The 23,002-nt window shown below is 39.4% G+C and overlaps 2 protein-coding genes and 1 non-coding gene across 20 annotated transcripts in view; 1 reads left to right on the top strand and 2 right to left on the bottom strand.

Annotated features, from left to right (window-relative positions):
• The window catches only part of ANKIB1 (ankyrin repeat and IBR domain containing 1), a 128,604-nt gene extending 123,120 nt beyond the window's left edge, over window positions 1-5,484 (bottom strand). For all 5 annotated transcript variants that reach the window (XM_059712271.1, XM_059712272.1, XM_059712273.1 and 2 more), the window contains exon 1: window positions 5,351-5,484. The gene's annotated coding sequence lies outside the window, so the exon portion shown is untranslated. The remainder of the gene's footprint in view (window positions 1-5,350) is intronic.
• Window positions 5,485-5,517: 33 nt separating this feature from the next.
• The window catches only part of KRIT1 (KRIT1 ankyrin repeat containing), a 38,649-nt gene continuing 21,164 nt past the window's right edge, over window positions 5,518-23,002 (top strand). For 6 of the 14 annotated variants that reach the window (XM_059712290.1, XM_059712282.1, XM_059712280.1 and 3 more), the window contains exons 1-8: window positions 5,518-5,845; window positions 14,191-14,294; window positions 16,187-16,346; window positions 17,337-17,429; window positions 18,414-18,543; window positions 20,730-20,973; window positions 21,428-21,543; window positions 21,714-21,857. In XM_059712290.1, the coding sequence (XP_059568273.1) occupies window positions 5,518-5,845; window positions 14,191-14,294; window positions 16,187-16,346; window positions 17,337-17,429; window positions 18,414-18,543; window positions 20,730-20,973; window positions 21,428-21,543; window positions 21,714-21,857 (1,319 nt within the window). The other 8 variants (XM_059712284.1, XM_059712278.1, XM_059712285.1 and 5 more) reach the window with 8 other exon arrangements.
• On the bottom strand, window positions 21,184-21,290 carry LOC132211660 (U6 spliceosomal RNA). Its single transcript, XR_009447545.1, has one exon. It is a non-coding gene; the product is annotated as a U6 spliceosomal RNA (small nuclear RNA).

The raw sequence follows: 23,002 nt of genomic DNA, 5'->3' as shown, positions 1-23,002 counted from the left end.
GAATGAGATGGGCACATGATAAACAGGCATAGGTGCCAACTTGCAGAGGTTTCCAGTGGCTAAATCAGGGACAATGTAAACAGCAAAATAAATAATAACTAATAAATCACAACACACTAAATAAAATTGAAAACCATGAGTTCTTGCTGATTTAATAAACAAATAAATACATAAATGGGAGAAAGGAAAGTTCTACCTTACCAAAAAAATACCAATACATGTAAAAGGAATAATACAAATAGAGAATTACCATTTGGAAATTATCATAAAAGTGGTGAATTAGGGTAGGAGTCATCACTGACACCCCCACTAGGGCTAGTAAGCATAAGTTTGATGAGAAACAGGATGATAGCATAATTTTGGACTACCTCTCCACAAATACTGATCAAATATGAAAGTACACCACATGACCAAGGTATTAATCACCAGTAGTGGTATGGTTTGACACTGAATGCCTCTGCATTAGATGCACTGAAAAGGGCACAACCCCATTTCTGTGGTATTCATACCAGCAATGCAGGACCTGATTGAAGTCATGAGGAAATATCACATGGACCTAGATTGAGGGTCATCCTACAAAATGTAGGGCCTGTACTTTCTCAAACTTTCAAGGAAAAAAGCAGCTGAAGAAGTCTGAAGAGATATAACTAAATACAACATATACCAGTATTCCTGAGAAGGATCCTGGACCAGAAAAGAAAGAGATATTGTTGGGATAGTCATGAAATATGAACTGGATTAGATAGTAGTGTTGGACCAATGCTCATTTTCTAATTTGGAGAGTTAAATGCTGGCTATATAAGATTACCTTGTTTCTGAGATATAGGCACTGTAGAGATTATGGGTGATGGAATGAACATGTTTGCAGCTTGCTCTAAAAGGTTCAGAAAAAAATATGATAATGGGTATGTATTTACACACGTATGTAATATATGTATGGAAACAGAGAGAGAGCAAGAGAGAGATAGAGCAGGTGATGGAACAAATGCAGTAAAAAAATTAACAATGGTAGAATCTGAGTGAAAGAGTACTTTGTACTGTTTTGGAATCTTTTCTTAAAGTTTGAAATTATTTCAAAATAATAAAATGTGAAATAAAGATGTAATATAGAATATCTAGTGCTAGAATAAACAATAATCATTATTGTCTGAGGCCATGAGAGAGTGAAAACCCTATTTAATATGTTTATTTACGTACCTTCCTTTACAATGTTCTGAGGCGATACATTAATAAGGAGGGCAATGTTTTTACGTCTATTTATAGAAGAGCATCTCAATGTTTTCTCTTCATGGACTTTAAACAGGCATTTTACAGTTCAATGAGGAAAGGAATCTTGACTCATTCATCTTTGTGGTCTCAGCACCTAACACATTATAATTTAATCATTGTTCTGTCTTTGAACAGTAATTCTACACACAACATTGTTCCAATCAGAAAAATACAGTGACCTGATTATCAAGGACTCTGCTACAAAGGGAGGGAGAAACTGCCTATGTCAAATTAAAATATGTATATCAGACTGAGCATAGAAAAATATCAAGGATTACCTTTCTTAGAAACTTAGAGGAGGAATAATTATTTGCCCTACAGTCCTAAAACAGAAGAGTGTGTAACCAGTAACAAAAGGTCTTAGCCTAAAGAATGGCAACTGTTGAGTTTTTGGTAAAAAAAATAAAAATAAAACAAAATAACAATTTTAGAATACATATGGGGCTTTTGGTGAAAAGAGTTGACAGTGGAAGACCATCCTTAAAAAATGTGAGAGGGTCTGAAAAATTATTAAAATGAAACATATGAAATTGCTAATAAAGCATTATCTTATTAATAGATGAGTATGATCATTTATAAATGTGAAAGAATATATTTTCATTACAGAAACAGAAACTCTCCAAGGCATTTAGATAGATGTCAAAATTAAACTAAAAAAAAAAAAAAAATTACAGCTAAATAGACTTCATATTCCTCAATACTCTGTCCTTCCTAAAGAATACACACATTTTTTTTTAATACATGTTATAGACCCTGGATCACCTTGCTGAATTAGTAAAAAGGAGTTATGTATGCCTGAAGACTGGTTATGGTTAACCATAATAAACTTCAGATGTGACTTGTCAAAGGCTTAAACAACTGAAAATTACATTTTGATAACAATTCATCTGCTTTAGAAAACAAAAGTTACCAATATCTCATAAAAGAATTCTTCAATTTAAAGCATTATTAGGGAACTTAAAAACTATTATAACTATATTACAACTTCTTCCCCATAAGGAGAAACTGTAAGGTCAAATCTTTTCTAGCATATTACAAATAAAACAAAATTTAGCATTACTGTAAACCAGAATCTGTATGGCTTGGGGTTTTTTGGTACGGTTTTTAAATGGAGATAAATATACTTCTTAGAACTGTTCTAAGAACGAAATGAGATAATGTACATAAAGGACTTAGCATGGTGCTAGCAAGAATTAAGCACATAATAGTATTTACTGTGTTTCTTCTTTTTTAAAAAAAATATACTTTTACTGATGTCAGAGAGGGAGAGGAAGAAAGAAAAAACATCAATGATGAGAGAGAATCATCCATCAGCTGCCTCGTGCACACTCCCTGCTGGGCATGGAGCTCACAACCTGTGCCCTCACTGGGAATCTAACAGTGACCTCCTGGTTCATAGATCAATGCTCAACCATTGAACCACACTAGTCAGGCAAATGTGTTTATTATTATAGCAAGAATGTGAAACAACCCTGAAATGCAGTCAAGTGACTTAAAAACCTATTAGAAAAATCTGTAAAGGCAGGCGGATAGACTCATAGTTAAATATCTAAATTTGGCAAATTCAGTGAGGAAAGCAATCTGAACTTATTTATCCTTATAGTCCCAGAATCTAACACAGTGCCTGGCACACACAGTAGGTATTCAATAAAGGTTTACTGAAATGAAGTGAGTATGAAGTTATCTGGAAAGGGGGAAAAAAGAGGTAGTCTGAGGTTGTCTGAAAAATAAACAGTCCAAAAATTACTATGCCCTAAGCAAGTCACTTTGAGAAAGAAAATAAAATACCTAAGCATTTTCAGAACCATGCATAAAAATTCACCTCAGACTGGTTTTTTTAATAATGACTGAGCCACTCTCAAATCTGTTTTGGCAAATGTGTCACATAAAAAGTCTAATATTAGAGTATTTTTAAATGTCAGCTAAAAAAAAAATGTTGTGCACATCCTGAAAAATGGAAAACGTACCCAAAGCATTGAGGAATCTTTTTTAACTTCCAGTCAAGGAGAATCAGATAAGTTTAATTCATAGCTCTTCCATCTATATGTACATGAAAATTAGCTTAAACTTTTAACTACAACTAAGTTGTAAACACACATACTTCACTTTCACAAGTTCAAGTGCACACCCCAGAAAAGAAAGAAAATCAATTATTCCAAAAGTGGGCAGTACAAAAGAAGTATAAAAGAGTATCTAACAAAACTCTCCCATGTCTCAGCAGTCACCTGTTAGAGCCCACACTTAGGCACAGTCTACTCAAGGTTTTGGAAACCCTTGGTATTGAAGACTCAAAGTCCTCAGTGCAGTGGGCAAGGGAAAAAGTGTAATATGAAAATACAGTCCTATCTTCCGTACCTTTCGTCCAAGAATAATAGGGCTCAGTAGGCTTTTTTTAAAAAAAGACCTTTCCAAGTTACTGTCCACCTCACTACAGCACCACTCTTTTATTTTTCAACGTGGGTATGCGCCCTGACCTGATGCCTGCGACCCTTCGGTGCACTGGACCACGCTTCAACCAACGGAGCCACACGGACCAGGGCAGCACCACACTCTTCTATTTGGAAACTGATGGACTTTATGAAGGGCACACTTAATAACACACTCAACTTCATACAGCGCTGGGTTCCTGAGCCGGGTCAGTAAAGTACATTTCCAGAGAGACAGCGGGAGCTGCAAGTCCTGAGCCTACTTCAAACTAAAATCTGTGAACAGTCTCAAATCAACTGCTTGAAGGTTTTGAAAAGAAACAAAAAAAATCATCATTAGACACATCTACCTTTAACAAAATGACAATGTTTTCAGAAACAAACAAGAAACAATGCTAACAGGCAATGTTACAGAAGTTTACAGAATAACAAAAAATCTGCAACACAGAGTAAAATTATTCTTAAATTATCATTTGCTTCCAATGGTGCCTTGAAAAGTCTCAAGTGCATGAAGGCATGTAAGAGCTATTGTCCAGTCACTGACAGCATTAAAAATATTTTTAAATCTAATTTCTGCAGTGGCAATTTAAAAAGCCAATCAAATTTTAATGAGAAAAAAATGCCTAGTCCAAAATCTGGAAATACAGTTAATTTTTTTTTTTTTAACTAAGAAGCAGGGAGGTCATAGCACCAAGGTGTGTAACATCTGTAGGTGGTTGATCCAAACGAATAAAAATTTTAAAAAGGGCCTCTCTGGAATTAAAGATTTAAAATAATATCTTACCAAATATAATCTGATACAAATCCTTAAAAATCACTTCAGTGGGATTTTTGTTTTTTACCACTAAGGAAACAAAACCTTCCAATCGATTTTCACATCATTCACACACTTTGTAAATTAAGAACTAAATTCCAAAACACATTTGAAACATCAGACTTTTGTTTTCACATCCATTTATCAGATTTATTCTTAAAGCCCTTGTGGACCGGGTCTTGATTTCAATACAAGGTTGTTCAATATCCCATTCCGCGGGAACGGAGCTTGCGAGACTAATTCTCCAAACCTCCTCGGGAGATGGTTCATTACTGCTCTCGTTCCAATTTCCCGAGCCTCAAAGCAGCCACGGAGAGCACACGGCTTAGAGGAAGGGAGAGGAAGCAGGGTCCAAGGAAAGAGGCCCATTCTTTTGTTTTGGTGGCAAAAGCTCCAAAAATGAAAGTCACACGAGCCATCTGCACGGATCCCCACCCATCGCAGCCCTCCCTGCACGGCACTTCCATCCCGCCGCCCAAGACTCCGGCCCGCGAAGACCCGCAGCCTTTCCACGTCTCAAAGGATGGGCGGGGGAGGCCGTGAAGACTGGGGTGCAGGAAGGAAAAGAGGGGGGACACCGATCCTTCGAGGACAGGGACCAGGAGGGGCACCCAGAACGGGGAGGATGGGACGCGCCGCGGAGGCTGGCACATTCACCGGGAGAAAAGCCCCGGGGGGCCGACGGAGGAGCGGTGACGGGCGGGCAGCCCTCCGCGAGGGCAGGCAGGCAGGCACGTTCGTTGGAAGCCAGGCAGGGCGTGAACCGGGCAGCACGGAACCAGGAGCCCCCAATGGGTTGCGTGAGCCTCAAACAGACCCGTACGGCGAAGCGGAGACTTACGGTTATTTCCCGGGCCGAGGGTGAGGGTCGGCAGGACCCCGCAGCTCCGCCACCGCCGCGGCCGCCCCAGCCTCTCCCGCGGAGTCCGTGACCTCGGTTACCCTCCCCGCCCCACCCACCCGGACGGGCGCCCCCTCCTCGCCCGCCCGGGTGCGCCCGCCGGGCGGATGCTGCTGGGGCCGAGGGTGCGCGCCGGGGACCCGCGGGAACGCTGCGTGAGCCGGAGGCGTCCGCGCCGAGGCTCCGTCAGCAGGCGCCCCCCATCCCTCGCCGGCCGCCGCGCCGCCTTTCTCGCGGGAGGGGAACAGGGGGCGGTGGCTCTCGCCTCCGCCTCGCGGTCAAGTCCGGCTCATGCTCCAGCCTGGCGCGCGCGCGCCCAGCTCCGGTCCTCCTCCCGTACCCGCCCCTCGCTCAGCTGCAGGCGCGCCCGCCGCCGACACCCGAGCCTCCCGCCACCGGCCCCACACGTCCCGCAGCCCCAGCGTGAAGCAGCAGGTAACGGCCACAGCTCGGTTGCCGACCCGGAAGCTCTTCCGCCGCCACCCGCGAGGCTGTCACGGGTGTGAACCCGGAAGCGATTCCCTCGCCCGGGTAGCGGCGAGATGGAAAGCGAAGGCCTGGGACTATCTGGAAACCCCTAGCTCGGGAGAGGGTGAGGCGCTTATGGTGTTGAGGTGCGAAGAGAGGGCAGGACAATAAACGGCCCGTGGGCTAGAGGTTCTCCAAGCTCCAGACCTCCGAGCTCTGGAGGCGCGGGGTCGGGAGCGCGGCCGGACACATCCGGCAACTTCGCGGGCGACCCAGGGTTTTCCTGTCACAGGAAGTTGGGCCCGGCCGCTGGGAGAGGGAAGGGAAGGAGGAATGAGACGGCGGGACGGTCCCCCGCCCCCAGGTGGCTGTCCCACCCGGTGAAGCGAATGTAGCGGCCTGGGAGGTGCTCGGCCGCCCGCACGGGTGAGACGTGGAGCTGCACGATCCAGACTCCAGCGAGAAAGCAGAGGCGGGAGGCTGGACTATCTCCGCATCTGGTCTCTCCAGGCAAGGAATTTATTTCTTCCCAGCGGCCAACGCCCCAGGCTGGGTGGCAGCTCTGGGAGCGGAGAGGCGTGCCCGGCCGCCCCCGCTGCTGTGGTCCTGCCCCACCCGGGCGGCGTGTTTATTGTTGTCACGTCTGGGATACCTGGGCACCGCACGCCGTTCCCGCTCAGCTCTCCGCGCTGCGCCTCTCTCCATCTTTAGAGGCTGTGTGCTTTCTGGGTTTGCTTTTAGCCGCACAGCAGTCTGACCGACCTGGCCCAGCTCTCTCTCACTTCCATTCTCATCTCACCCCGGGAGAATGGGTGTGTCTTCACCGTTTCTCCCTTCGTCTAGTCTTTTCACGGTTTTGCTGTGCTCATCTCATTTGGAGGAAAGGTCAAAAACTCAAAAATGTTTTCATAGCAATACAAAACAGTTCATTCCGTGATCTTCTTTTCCTCTTAATGTTTCCCCCTTAGAATTGGGTTATAGAACCACAGTAACAACGAATATGTAGCCTATTTAGATACACTAGGGATATGGTGCTTTCCCCAAATAAGCTCATTGAATGTACTTGCTGTTCACTGTAGGAATTCACTTGGTTGCCAGTTTCACTTCTTACTTAGTTCCTTCTCTGTCAGCCAAATTTAGTGCAATTGCCTTCGAAAGCTATTTGAAGATTATCAAATATCTTAAATTGAAGAGTAGAATGCCACTTAAAAGAATTCTAAAATTATCAGTGAGGTTTATGGACAAGTGACGAATTGAACGGACAAGGAGAAATCAAGCTGAGGAGCAGCAGCGCTAGTGGGTATTTTCTATTCGGCTTCATTTATTACTTCCTCTCTTTTTATTGCCATTAACCAATTTAAGAATGAGGTTTTTATGGTCAAAAATCCCTGTAGGGGAATTCCTGATATTTAGTTCCCATCTCTCCTCTTTAATGTTATAATGCTTTAAAATAGTGGATTTGTTTCAGGAGAATGGGGAAGGGGCAAGTAATTTAGACACTCTACTTGTGTTTTTTCATCTGTAAAATGGGGATAAAAATAATCCCTACATCATCAGATTTGTTGGGGGGGGGGTGTGTGTGGAATAAAATGAGGTAATTTATGGAAGGCACTTAGCACAGCGTCTAGCACAAAATAAGCATTATAGGTGTTAACTATTATTTCTATTCTTTTAAAAGTATATTAAATTAAATTTAGAAAAATGAAAGCAATAAAAACTTAAAGGCAACTTGATAAAAGTCATTTTGGCTGGTAGGGATAAAAATAAAATGCATTTTATTAGTTATTTTCAACTATGGACAGTAAGGTTTGTGGGTTGCTTTGGTTATTTAAAGGTGGCATGGATTTTGTTGTTTTTGTTATTTTAACCCTCACCAGATGATATGCTTATTTGTTGATTGGAGAGAGAGAGAGAGAGAAACATGGATGTGAGAAACATCAATTGGCTGCCTTCCTTATGGCCCCTGGGCATGTGCCCTGAGCAGGAATCCAGCGTCACTTTCCAGTGTATTGAACGATTCTCCAACCAACTGAGCCACACCAGCCAGGGCTTGACATGGGTTTTAAAGATTGAGAAACATTGCTGAAGGATGGAGGAAGGGAGAGCTTTCTTTTTGGTCTCAGGAATATCTTACAGAATCCTAAGATAATGTGCTTTTGGACGAGGGGGAGATGGGAGGTATTTATGAAGATTTATTTTCTGATTATTGGTAATTTCTATTAGCATGTAGTTTATAAACTGGTAAATAAATCATCTTGTTGACTTCAACTTCTGATAGGAAATTTATGATCCTTATATTTACATACTGATTCTTCATTGCAAAAGTCTTTTTAAGTTTGCACTTCTGTACTCTATTTAGCAGGTGTTTCTTATTAAAAGACATTGGCATTTTGTTAAATAGGACTGAGTAGCATAGTAGAGAGATGTTAACAGACCTGCCTATTGGGGACTAAATGGCCATTTGTATACCTCCCTTCCCCCAGTCATAGTGACCACTAGAAAGGCCCCTATGTATTTTCTTCTTTTTAAATATAATTTTATTGATTTTAGAGAGGAAAGGGGGGGAGAGAGAGAGAGAAACATCAATGATGAGGGAGAATGATTGATCGGCTGCCCCCTGCCCACCCCACACTGGGGATGGAGCCCACAACCCCGGGCATGTGCCCTGATCGGGAATTGAACCATGATGCTCATCAATGAGCCACACCAGCCAGGCCCCTATAGATTTTCAAATGATCCCAATTAGGTACTTTTTTGGGTGGCTTTGAGCAAAGAGACACGCATGTCCTTTCCCAGTAGTGGATGTTATGGGATGATGTTAATAGGTGGTTCTCCAATTGAGAACCACTTCTGCATATTTGTAAGGCCTCATTATTTAGGCAGCATATCATCATTTATGTCTAAGTATTTTCCTGAATAGAATGAAGCATATAACAAAATGCCACATATTTCCTATACTTAGTAACTTGAACTCTTATTTAAAACCCAGTCTAAGCATATTGCAAACTCTAGTTATAGCTTAATTATTTTTAGCTCAAGTTAACCTCCCAGTCCCCTCACATTTGTTTCTGCCTTAGCAGTTTTGCCTTCATATATTAGTAGCTTTTATTCTTTTCCTAACTTTAGCCTTTGTTTCTTTTTTTCATGTCACTGGAAATATGTATATTAAGAATATTCAAGTATGAATATTTCTTGAAAATCAATTTTTAGAATCTCTTAGGGTTATGTTAACATTAAATGATGTAAAAACAAAATACTATATAACCTTCATGGTAATGTTTTTTATTATATCACATCTGTTTATCTTTTAGAGAAGTGATGAGCATTGATAAAGCATTTTGCTTATAGATATATATTTTTTCTTTTTTTTTTCTTTTTTTTTTTTTAAATATATTTTTTATTGATTTTTCACAGAGAGGAAGGGAAAGAGATAGAGAGCCAGAAACATCGACGAGAGAAAAACACCCATCAGCTGCCTCCTGCACATCCCCCACCGGGGATATGCCCGCAACCCAGGCACATGCCCCCGAACGGAATCGAACCCGGGACCCCTCAGTCCGCAGGCCGACGCTCTATCCACTGAGCCAAACCGGTTTCGGCATATTTTTTCTAATATTAGTTGACCAGCACAAGAATTTGTTTGCTTTAAATAGTGTTTAGCCCTAGCCAGTTTTGCTCCGTGGATAGAGTGGCTGCCTGCGGACTGAAGGGTCCCAGGTTCGATTCCATTCAAGGGCACATGCCCAGGTTGCAAGCTCGATCCCAGTGGGGGGCGTGCAGGAGGCAGCCGATCAATGATTCTCTCTCATCATTGATGTTTCTCTCTCTCTCTCTTTCTCTCTCTCTTTCTCTCTCTCCCTTCCTCCCTGAAATCAATAAAAAAAATATATTTAAATAGTGTTTAGAAAACTAAGAATTACTTCTTTTCTTTTTTAGGTGCTTAATAGAAATAAAACACACAAATGTTTTATTTACTTGTGCATATACATTTTGTATTCACAATACAATGCCTTTCTTTGGGAGCTTGTAGTCTTTAAGGAGATATCCATACATATCATACTTTGAGCATCTATTGTCTTGGTCGTTGTTAATGTGAAGTGAAAAGTAATTGCTAAATAGAAATTCTGAGAAGCAAAAGGACTTATCTTTGATTTCAGTAGTATACAAAGCTCTGTTACACGAAGTGGGGTTTTAAGAATGATCTTATGGAAAACTGAACTGAAAAAAATCCTATGAGATGTAGAGTGAGAATGAATGATATATCTTCAAAATGAATATCTCAATTTTAATGTTTTATTGTAGTTTATCTGGTGAAATATCTGCATCTAAACTAGTGAAAAAAATTTTTTTAATATATTTTTATTGATTTCAGAGAGGGAGAGGGAGAGAGATAGATCAGCTAGTGCTAACTAAGAAAAAATTTTTATAATTTAAAATAAAATAGGATTCCAGAGGAGAAACCAAGATGGCGGCATAGGTTAACGCCGGAGATTGCTGCCCTCGAACAACCACTTCAGAGATATAACTAAAGGACAGAACGGACATCATCCAGAACCACAGGAAGGCTGGCTGAGTGGAAATTCTACAACTAGGAGGAAAGAGAATATCATACCCAGACTCAGAGGAGGCGCAGTGCTGAAGTGAAATACTCAGGTGAGGAATGCGTGCGCAGAGCGGGCTGGTGGCGGAGGGCGCGGTTGTTGTTTTCAATCGGGAGGGAGTTTCAGACTCTGAGCTCCAGATCCGGGCGAGTCTCTGGGGACCAAGACTCAAACGGGAGAAGTGGGACTGTCTGGCTTCGGTCAGAACTCGAAGGCAGCTTTCTCTCCAAGGTTTGCAGCCATTGCTGGGACTCTGAGAGGCAGAGCCCCTGGGGAAGGAACTGAGAGCAGCCATAACTGCTTGCTCCGCCTGCCCTGTAGATCCCCGGGGACCCGCCCCGCCCAAGCCCTGCACAGAGCCATTTGCCGAATAGCCTCAGGCAAAGGCTAGATTAGCACCGCCCTAGAGATCCAGCACAGAAGCCCTCCCACTGCAGACACAGCAGACTCTCATAGCCAGTTAGCCTGGAGGTCAAATCACCCCCGGTATTGCCGACATCAATCAAGGCTTAAAGGCAACAAGACTGCGCACAAAGACCACTAGGGGGTGTACCAAGAAAGCATAAAAAATGCGGAGACAAAGAAACAGGACAAAACTGTCAATGGAGGATATTGAGTTCAGAACCACACTTTCAAGGTCTCTTAAGAACTGTCTAGAAGCTGCCAATAAACTTAGTAAGGCCCTCGAAAAGACTGGTGAGACCGCCGATAAATGTAGTGAGATCCTCAAGAAATCTAATGAGACCCTCAATGTTGTGATAAAGAACCAACTAGAAATTAAGCATACACTGACTGAAATAAAGAATATTATACAGACACCCAACAGCAGACCAGAGGAGCGCAAGAATCAAGTCAAAGATTCGAAATGCGAAGAAGCAAAAAACACCCAACTGGAAAAGCAAAATGAAAAAAGAATCCAAAAATTCGAAGATAGTGTAAGGAGCCTCTGGGACAGCTTCAAGCGCACCAACATCAGAATTATAGGGGTGCCAGAAGATGAGAGAGAGCAAGATATTGAAAACCTATTTAAAGAAATAATGACAGAAAACTTCCCCCACCTGGTGAAAGAAATAGACCTACAGGTCCAGGAAGCGCAGAGAACCCCAAACAAAAGGAATCCAAAGAGGACCACACCAAGGCACATCATAATTAAAATGCCAAGAGCAAAAGACAAAGAGAGAATCTTAAAAGCAGCAAGAGAAAGAAACCCAGTTACCTACAAGGGAGTACCCATACGACTGTCAGCTGATTTCTCAACAGAAATTTGCAGGCCAGAAGGGAATGGCAAGAAATATTCAAAGTGATGAATACCAAGAACCTACAACCAAGATTACTTTATCCAGCAAAGCTATCATTCAGAACGGAAGGTCAGATAAAGAGCTTCACAGATAAGGAAAAGCTAAAGGAGTTCATCACCACCAAACCAGTATTATATGAAATGCTGAAAGGTATCCTTTAAGAAGAGGAAGAAGAAAAAAAAGGTAAAGATACAAATTATGAACAACAAATATGCATCTATCAACAAGTGAATCTAAGAATCAAGTGAATAAATAATCTGGTGATCATAATAGAATCAGGGACATAGAAAGGGAATGGACTGACTATTCTTGGGGGGGAAAGGGGTGTGGGAGATGCGGAAAGAGACTGGACAAAAATCGTGCACCTGCGGATGAGGACAGTGGGTGGGGAGTGAGGGCGGAGGGTGGGGCGGGAGCTAGGAGGAGGGGAGTTATGGGGGGAAAAAAAGAGGAACAAATGTAATAATCTGAATAATAAAGATTTAATTAAAAAAATAAAATAAAATAAGATTATTTAATTACTTAAATAATATTAAATTTTTGTGCAATAATTTTTTGAACAGTCAATGTTTTTTTAAGATATATTTTTATTGATTTCAGAGAGGAAGGGAGAGGGACAGAGAGACAGAAACATCAGTGATGAGAGACAATCATTGATTGGTTGCCTCCTGCACGCTCCCCCCCACTGGGTATTGAACCCTGGCATGTGCCCTTGACCAGAATCAAACCTGGGACCCTTCCGTCCACAGGCCAACACTCTATCCACTGAGCCAAACCAGCTAGAACTGTGCAATAATTTTAATAGTTGTTTTAATCTTAGGCTAATGTTTACTTAAATGACAAAAGCAACTGTATTTTAAAATAATTTATTTTTAAGGAAATTTTCAAAGTATAGGGTTTTTTTTAAAATATAGGTTCCAAAATGACTATTAATTTCATTTGAGAAAACAGAATAAAAATTCCTTTATCTCCTCTGAAATGATATTTAAAAACTTTTATTGAAAATTATCTTTTTCTTTCTCTATGACAGTAGGAGCAATAAAGAACTCATTAAATATGAACAAAGAGATCATTTTAATGCCTAATAGACTTGGAAAAAATTGAACATTCATCTCAACATGACCTGGAAACTTTGTGTTTGATGTTTTCTTAGAAATTTGCTGCCCTGGCTGGTATGTGTGGCTCAGTTGGTTAGAGCATCATACATAAACCAAAAACGGGGGCGTTCGGTTTCTGGTCAGGGCACATACCCAGATTTTGGGTTGGATCCCCAGTCATGGCGCAAGAGGCAACTGATTGATTGATTGATGTCTGTCTCTCTCTCTCTCTCTCTCTCTCTCCCCCTCTCCTTCTCCCTCTTTTCCTCTCCCCCTCTCCCCCTTCTCCCCTCTTCTCCCTCCCTCCCTCCTTCCCTTCTTCCCTCTTTATCTCCCTTCTTCTCTCTAAAAATCAATTCTTTTAAAAGAAATTTGCTGGCATGTAAATGAGGAAAGCTTTTTTAAAAAGATAAATATAATATATTCAATGCAAAGATGCATTTTAGTCTAGCCTTGAAAACATTTAATCATAGCACTTAAGAACATAGAACTATTAAACTACCAGGAGGGTGCTTGAAATTCACTCACTCATTGGAAATTGCTCAATGGAGATTTAAAATTAGTCTGGGGAAAAAAGTCTACAGATGTATGTGTATGTATATGTGTGTGTATATATGTGTGTATATATATGTATATATATAATATATATTTGGACAAAAATATTTTTATTTCTGGAAGTAGAAAATATTTTTACTAGTACATATTGTCAGAAAGCTTTTATCAACTAACCAAATGTTTTTGACAGTGGCAGGCACCTCCAAAGGAAGTTATAAACTATACCTTAACTCATTCAAATGTCACATATCAAAGTTCTCTAAAGATTCTGGGGGAAAAAAAAAAAAAAGTCAATGGCAGCAGCTATCTAGTTACAGCTTCCAAACTATTAATCAAATAACCTGCACTTTGTGTAATTTATGGAAAATAAGTGTTTAATATTCTGAATCACTATTTCAATTCAATATTTACTTAGTTTTTACAAGACATTTTTATAATTGTATCACTATTTTAAATATAAAAGGTAGATTTTTATGCAATTAAGACTTCTGAAAGTATGTTGTGGTTTATTTTTGGATTGTTTTTTGGTTTTTTTTTTACCTTTAACAGAAAAGGGAAAACGGATTACAAGGAAGTCTTAAATTACAAGCTAAGGTTTTAAATAGTTTAATGATAAGATATAACAGTCATTTCAGGCTCGCCTTTTAGGTAGTATATATATTCTAAGATAGAAAAATCAACATCTTATTTAGTAGTGTATAAAGTGATTATGTGTCCTTTAATGTAATCTTTCAAGATATTTCTTTGTTTTTTTTATAAAGCAATGGGGAATCCAGAAAGCATAGAAGATGCATATGTTGCTGTTATTCATCCAAAGAATATGGCCAGTCTAAATTCCCGGGAATACAAAGCTAAGTCATATGAAGTGAGAACAATCTGCTAACATTTGATTTGCTACTATTGAATGTCATTCTTTATTATTTTCATTTACATGTAGTCTTATCCTGTAAATTCTTGACAGCCTAGATGTTGACAAGCTAAAATTGACAACCCTAGATCTCTGCCCATCACTGTCTTTTTTTTCTGCTGTATATTTTTCACCATTTTTCTATTCATTGATATATATAAGTTATTAGATATTAAAAGGTACTTGTTTGAGTTTTCCAGATAATTTATTTAGTTTTTAGTACAATTTATGGAATGGCTCTCAAAATTAAAGAAAAATTTTTTAAAGTCAGTTTATTCAAAATTACAGTCTACATATTGTTCTTTGTTATTATGCCAAGCAACTGTTTTCAACAGTTCACTAAAAAAATATCTTTTGCCGAGACCGGTTTGGCTCAGTGGATAGAGTGTTGGCCTGCGGACTGAAAGGTCCCAGGTTCGATTCCAGTCAAGGGCATATACCTGGGTTGTGGGCACATCCCCAGTAGGAGATGTGCAGGAGGCAGCTGATCGATGTTTCTCTCTCATCGATGTTTCTAACTCTCTATCTCTCTCCCTTCCTCTCTGTAAAAAATCAATAAAATATATTTTAAAAAATACGTATCTTTTTACCTTTAGTTAAGTTTTAGGAGATTAAGTTACTTTTCTGTAGTCTTCAATTATACAGGGTGGGGTAGAAGTAGATTTATAATTGTTTGTATGGAAAATGATACAATAATTAATAAATAATAATACAAGAATAAACTGATTTTGCGCACTCATAACTGTAAACCTACTTTTGCACACCCTGTTTTACATGTAGATGTGATGGGATGACCAAAAATAGAATTGTTATCTTTTCTATACAGCAGATTCCAAACATCATAGAGTACTTCTAATCTCACCTAACTCCAGTTAATTTTTGTAGCATTTTGCTTAAATTATTTTTTTAGGGTTAATTATCTGAAACCTATTAGAATATTTCAGGGGTTCTCAGGAGGCTGCTGCTTTAGCAGTGCTCTGGTATACTGGTTGTCCTTCCTGGCTGCACTGTTGAATCACCTGGGGAACTTGAAAACTTCCAGTACCAGGACCCCATTCCCTACACATTTTGATTTAATAGGTCTGAGATGAAGTTGGGTATTGATACTATTTAAAAAACTTCCCAGATTATTCTAATACTAGGGGCCCGGTGCACGAAATTTGTGCACTGGGTGTGGGGGGGGGGGGGAGTGTCCCTCAGCCCAGCCTGCCCCTTCTCACATACTGGGAGCCCTCAGGCGTTGACCCCCATCACCCTCCAATCGCAGGATCGGCCCCTTGCCCAGGCCTGACGCCTCTGGCTGAGGCGTCCGGCCCGGGCAGCGGGGACCCGCAGCTGCAGCGGCCCCGCGATCGTGGGCTTCGCTTTAGGCCCAGGCAAGGGACCCCTAGCTCCCGGGACTGCCAGCTTCGACGGTGCCCAGCTCCCATCGCTGGCTCCACCCCTACTTCCTGCTATCACTGGCCAGGGCGGCAAAGGCGCCTGATTCTCCGATCATGGCTGGGGGGCAGGGCAAAGGCGACCCCAGGGCCGCCTTTGCCCTGCCCCCCAGCTCTTAGCTCCCCCCTGGGTTTCCGATCACTGTCAGTGGCAGGGGGCTTCTTCCTGCTTTCCCTTTCGCCTCCCTGCATTGTGCCTACATATGCAAATTAACCGCCATCTTGTTGGCAGTTAACTGCCAATCGTAGTTGGCAGTTAATTTGCATATAGCCCTGATTAGCCAATGAAAAGGGTAGCTCGTACGCCAATTACCATTTTTCTCTTTTATTAGTGTCTAATATGCAGCTAGCTTATATTCTAGGGTAAATAAATTTGATTTAAACTTTATCTTATTACTTTTCTTATTTAAGATTTTATTGCATGAAGTTCCCATTGAAGGGCAGAAAAAAAAGAGAAAGAAAGTTTTGTTGGAAACTAAACTTCAAGGCAACACTGAAATAACACAAGGCATATTGGATTATGTAGTAGAAACCACCAAACCAATTTCTCCTGCAAACCAGGGTATCAGAGGTAAAAAAAAAACCCACAACTTTGTTTCTTTATTTCTTTGTTTCTTTCTCTTTTTCTTTCTTTTTTTCTTATGCTCTTTTTTTTTTATTTAATTTTAATAAATCTTTATAATTTAAAGTATTACATATATCTCTCCCCACTGCTCTTTCTTTAACACAGTTGCTTTAAATGCTTGTGGAGAAAGACATTTAAAAAACATATTAAAATCAATTTCTTGTTACGCTGCTTTTCATTTAAAAAACTTAAAAGAGACTCAAAATTTTTTGAAGTACAGCTAAGCCCCTTGAAGAAGTAACCTGACTTTAATTTTTTTAATGATTTAGAGAACAGCCAAGGGGGGGTGCCATGAAACTAAAAGAAAGTGCAAACTACTTTTGCTAGAAATATGGTTTCTCAGGTATCTTTGAACTGCAAAGATGAGAGGTTTTAGAGTACAAGACTTGTAGGTTATTATTTGTCTCCCTTGCTGCCAAATCAGGAAAATAAACTAAGAGTGATGGTTACAATTCAAAACAATAGTTTGTAGCCCAATCAGATTTTAATAAAAATCTGAAATTGAGGGCGGAGGTTGAAGATTAAGTGAAGAGATGCTAAACTTTTAAGATTTTGCAACTTACACACCACCCTCTTTAGCTACCCTGGACTGTAGTAAAATTCTTACCGTCTGCATCCCCGCCAAGTGAGGAGTGATATGCTGTTTGAGCCTGCAGGATGCCTCACTGTTGAGCTGCTCTGCCAGTCCTTAGCAGGACAGTTTTTTTTCCAGGCATAGGAAACTTCTCTTCTATTGAGTCAAGACCAGGACCATGAGTCTACTGGTTGATTGTCCACAAAATGAATATTATCAGAATCATCAGTTTTTATTAGGGCATGTTATAAAAATTGACTGTTCTTACTGCCTTTTTGAAATAATTTTAATTCTCAGAGTAATTTATAAAATATAAAAGCCCATTATTTTTTATCTTTACTGACTTTTCAAAAAATGATTAGGAAAACGAGTAGTACTACTGAAGAAATTTCCTTTGGATGGGGAGAAGATGGGCAGAGAAGCAGCATTATTTATTGTTCCATCAGTTGTCAAAGGTAAAGTTCAAGTTTTATCTTATGAATCTTTTTGTGCCTTACATGCTAAGTTAAAATCTATTTAGAAATTTAGGAATTTGCATTCATAGTTACTACATAATACTGTTATATAAAATACATGTTGTAATTAATGTAAGATGGAGAAATTTGTTAAATATATATTTTTAAAATATATGTTTATTGATTCAGAGAGGAAGTGAGAGGGAGAAAGAGATAGAAACATCAGTGATGAGAGAGCATCATTGATCATTTTTCTCCTGCACGCCCCCTACTGGGGATCAAGCCTGCAACCTGGGCATGTGCCCTTGACCGAAATCGAACCCAGGTCCCTTCAGTCCACAGGCTGATGCTCTTCCACTGAGCCAAACCAGGTTGCGCTAAACAAAGATGTTTTGATTTAAAAGTAATATTCCAGCTTCTGGACTGAAAATAATGTTTTTCCCAGCCATAGTTGGGGGGGGGAAGTTCAGTTTTTAAAATTATTTTGGAAATCTTATTAATCAGTTTTATAATATTATTGAGAAAGAGAAAGAAGATATAATTATTTTAATTCTCCAAGATTATAAATGTGTATTCACCCAAGTGGATAAGGTCACAGAGCTGCCCATCATTTGACTCCAGGTCTTCTAATTGAAAATATAAAATAGCACTAGCTGGTTTGGCTCAGTGGATAGAGTATCAGCCTGTGGACTGAAGGATCCCAGGTTTGATTCTGGTCAAGGGCACATGCCCAGGGTTGCGGGCTCGATCCCCAGTAGGGGGTATGCAGGAAGCAGCAGATCAATGATTCTCTCTCATCATTGATGCTTCAATCTCTTTCTGCCTCTCCCTTCCTCTCTGAAATCAATAAAAATATATTAAAAAATAAATCTAAAATAATTTATGTTATATTTAACTATTTTTATAAACATATACTTTTAAATAAGAAATATGCCGTTGTAAACCTTTTATATGATGGCATAATTCTTAATTTTTCTTTTCCAGATAATACTAAATATACGTATACTCCAGGATGCCCAATTTTTTACTGCTTACAAGATATTATGCGAGTCTGTAGTGAATCCAGCACTCACTTTGCTACTCTTACAGCAAGGATGTTAATAGCCTTGGATAAGTAAGAACTGCCATTAAAAATATTTTTTAATAAAATATATGTTGATAATAGAAATTAACTCTGATACCAACACTTTGGGAAGAAAATAATGAAATTAATAGTATATGTATTCATAAATGGTAAATTTATTTTTTTACTTTAAATTTTTTTTTTTTTTTAGTTAGTGGCAAAATTATTTTTTTCTTGGCAATTTTTTTTTTCATTTACTGTAAATTCTTTATTGTTTAATGTATTACATACATCTCCTTTTTCCCCCATTGACCTCTCCCTGGCCGCCCCCAACCTCCAGCACATGCCCTTACCCTCCGCTCCATCTGTGTCCATTGGTTATGCTCATATGCATGCATACACATCCTTTGGTTGATCTCTTACCCGCCCTCCCCGCCCCCCCACCTTTCCTCATAGGTTGGAGAGTCTATTCAATGCCTCTATGACTCTGGTTCTGTCTTTGTCAGTTTATGTTGTTCATTATATTCCACAAATGATTGAGATCATATGATATTTATCTTTCTCTGACAGGCTTATTTCACTTAGCATAATGCTCTCCAGTTCCATTAAATGGTAAATTTTGTAAAAATTACATTTATTAAGATGACATTGGTTAATAACATTAAATAATTTCATGTGTAAATACGAGAATTCATTATATGTATACTCTATTGTGTGTTCATAACCCAGTCTATTTTCCTTCCCATATCATATATTTGACCCCCTAACCAATTCACCCTCCCCCTTTTCTCTCTGGTAACTACCATTATGTTTTCTGAATCTATGAGTTTGTTTTGTTCATTTGTTTCTTTTTTAATATTCCACATATGAGTGAGATCATAAGGTTTTTGTCTTCTGTTTGACTTAATTCACTTAGCATAATTACCTCAAGATTCATCATGTTGAAAACAGCAATGTTTCATCATTTTTTATGGCTAAATAGTATTCCATTGTATATGTATGCCACATCTTCTTTACCCAATCATCTGTTGATGGGCACTTAGGTTATTTCCATATCTTGGCTATTGTAAATAAAGCTGCAGTAAACATAGGGGGTATATAAATCTTTAAAAATTAGTGTTTTCATATTTTTTGGGTAGATACCCAGAATAGGAATTGCTGGACCATATGGTAGTTCTATCCTTAATCTTTTTAAGGAGCCTCCATATTATTTTCCATAGTGGCTGGACCAATTTACATTCTCACCAACAGTGCCTGAGAGTTAGTTTCCTTTTCCCCACATCATCATCAATATTTATTTCCTGTCTTTTTAATAATAGCCATTCTAGCTAGCCCTGGCCAGTAGCGCAGTGGTTAGAGCACTGATCTTTGCACTGGAGGCTCTCAGGTTCGATACCTGGTCAAGGGCACATACTTGGGTTTCATGTTTGATCCCCTGCCCAGATCAGGGCCACATTTGGGAGGCAATCAGTCATGTGTCTCTCTCGCGTTGATGTTGATGTTTCTCTCTCCCCCCCCTCCCCTTCTCTCTCTCTCTCTCTCTCTCTCCCCCCCCCCCTCCTTCTCTACTTCTCTACCTCTCTCCCCCTTCTCCACCTCCCTTCCACTCTAAAATTCAATGGAAAAAAATACACTCGGGTGAGGATTAACCAAAAATAAATAATAGCCTTCTAACAGGAATGAGGTGATACCTCATGGTTTTAATTTGCAAGAAATGGTTTTTGAAGTATCATAATGGTCTTTGAAGTATCATTTCATTTTCATAAAAATGAAAAACTCCAAAGATAGGATTGTCCTTGTTTGCTTGCAACATGTTAATTTTATCTTCAAAAATGGCAAAGAATGCCTTGTTTTAATTAAGATTCCTTTGTTATAAAACTAGATTTAGTATTGAGTTACTCTCATCAGTGAACAAGTCTTTTAATCTACCATGCCTTTGTCTTTTTGTAACAACAGGGCCAATGTACCTGTGTCTCAGTGGTTTAAATTTTAAAAGTGCTTCATGTTTTTTGAAAAGGGTTTTTATTATTATAATGGTTTATACATTTTTTAAAGTGGTTTGCTATGTCCATGAACAAAACTTTTGTTAATAGTAAATGAAGTACTTAACCAATATTAATTAAAAGTATAAAAATCTGAATATTAGAAAGTATCACGTACCAGAATTGGATAGTATTATATTTTTATCCTCACTTTTGAACAAATGTATCTACTATTCATTTTTTCTATTTTGCCAGGTGGTTAGATGAACGTCATGCACAATCTCACTTTATTCCAGCTTTATTCCGACCATCTCCTCTTGAGCGGATAAAAACTAATGTCATAAATCCTGCATATGCTACTGAATCAGGTCAGACAGAAAACTCACTACATATGGGCTATAGTGCACTAGAAATAAAGAGTAAAATGTTAGCCCTAGAGAAAGCAGATACCTGTATTTACAACCCTTTATTTGGATCAGATCTTCAGTATACAAACAGGGTAAGAATTGAATGAATTTTGGCTCTGATTTCAAAAGACATTTCATCTCAAATGAGTTTTTTCCCCTGAGATAAATGCATCTATTACTAATTGTAAATATTAACATGACATCCATACTTAACTCTATATACAGGGTGTCCCAAAAAAATGTATATATATACTTTAACAGTTGATTTCTATTACATTTTAAAAATGAAATGTGTGTGTTTTTTAAATATGGAACGCTTCACGAATTTGCCGGTCATCCTTGTGCAGGGGCCATGCTAATCTTCTCTGTATTGTTCCAATTTTAGTATATGTGCTGCCAAAGCGAGCACATGAAATGTATTCTAATAAACACTGCCTTTATAATTATTCAAAGTATGTATACATTTTGGGGGGATACCTTATATATTAAAGTTAATTATCTAAAGCTCTTAAGGGTTTTTTTGTTTGTTTTATTTTCCCTTTCTAGGTTGATAAAGTGGTAATAAATCCATACTTTGGTCTAGGAGCTCCAGACTACTCAAAAATCCAAATTCCCAAGCAGGAAAAATGGCAAAGAAGCATGAGCAGTGTCACAGAAGACAAGTACTGTTCTGGTTTTACTCCACTTTGCTTTTTTTAAAACTTGCATTCTGTTATAGTTTAAAATTAATTAACATGTAATATGCAATCAATATATAACATAATCATTGCATAAGTAATTCAGTTTATGGCTTCTCAATGATACATAGCTTTCTGTTTGTTTTTATGAATAGGGAACGACCATGGGTAGATGATTTTCCTCTCCATCGAAGTGCCTGTGAAGGAGATTCAGAATTATTAACTCGTCTTCTCAATGAAAAATTTTCAGTCAATCAGTTAGATAATGACCACTGGGCGCCCATTCATTATGCATGCTGGTAAATAAGATTACTTTTTATTTTCCTTTTAGAAAGAATGAATCATCCTGTATAATAAAACTCTAATATGCAAATCGACCAACTGGCGGGATGACCGGTCACTCTAATGTGCACTGACCACCAGGGAGCAGACGCTCAATGCAGGAGCTGCCCCCTGGTGGTCAATATGCTCTCATGGGGGAGCGCCACTCAGCCAAAAGCCAGGCTCACAGCTGGCAAGCACAGTGGCGGTGGCGGGAGCCTCTCCCACTTCTGCTGCAGTGCTAAGGAGCAGCAAGTGGAGGGGTAAGAGCAGGGAATAAGCAGGTGGTAAGGAGCAAGGAGTCCTGGACTGCAAGAGGGATGTCCGCCAAGGGGTCCTAGGTTGCGAGAGGGTGCAGGCTGGGCTGAGTACGAATTTCATGCATCAGGCCTCTAGTTGGTTACAAATATTAGTGCTCCTTTTCAAAACTCATTCCAGCCACTTTTTTTCTACCATGTTTGCCTAATGAGCTTTCTATTTATGTCTTTGATGTGCCTATAGATGTGTTCCATTCAGAATTGCCAGGTCTGCCCTATAGGAAAAGTATCATTAGTTTTCTCAGGCATTATTACCAGGTCATACAGAAAGATAGCTGATGACTAGCAAATGTCATTGCACAGCACAGGACCCTTATTTATCTGTTTTGTATTGGAGTTATGTTTGTTTACCCTTACTATAAAATTTACATGTGTTAGCTACTTATGATTTACTTGCATTATATCAGTAGTGTACCTTTTTAGTTCCTTGGGAAGCTGTGGTATCAGGAAACCTCCAAAAGCATTCATTCGCATTAAAGCCTTACTTTTTTTTCTTTTTCTTTTTTTTTAAGATGAGAGGAATTAGCTCCCAGGATTGAGGCTAGCTCTTTCCAGTTGCCCAATGTAGCTCTTGCTCACCTACTCTTCTCACGATAGTGACTCTTCCCCTCCGTTGGTCTGAGTTCTTAAATTTGTATTCATAGCAGTAGTTAACCATTTGCCATATAGCCCATCCTTTAGAGAGGAAGTAATAAAATTATTTACTTTTTATGGAAAAGTTGCTTTTGATGTACTAAAGTGAACTTCTTTGGCTCATTTAAAAAGTGCCTATATTATTTAGTGCTTGTTAAGTATCCACACTTCTT

The sequence above is a fragment of the Myotis daubentonii genome, chromosome 10 (assembly GCF_963259705.1).
Source record: "Myotis daubentonii chromosome 10, mMyoDau2.1, whole genome shotgun sequence".
NCBI lineage: Eukaryota > Metazoa > Chordata > Mammalia > Chiroptera > Vespertilionidae > Myotis > Myotis daubentonii.
The sequence above is the reverse complement of the archived record's forward strand: the minus strand, read 5'-3'. Positions and strand labels throughout refer to the sequence as shown.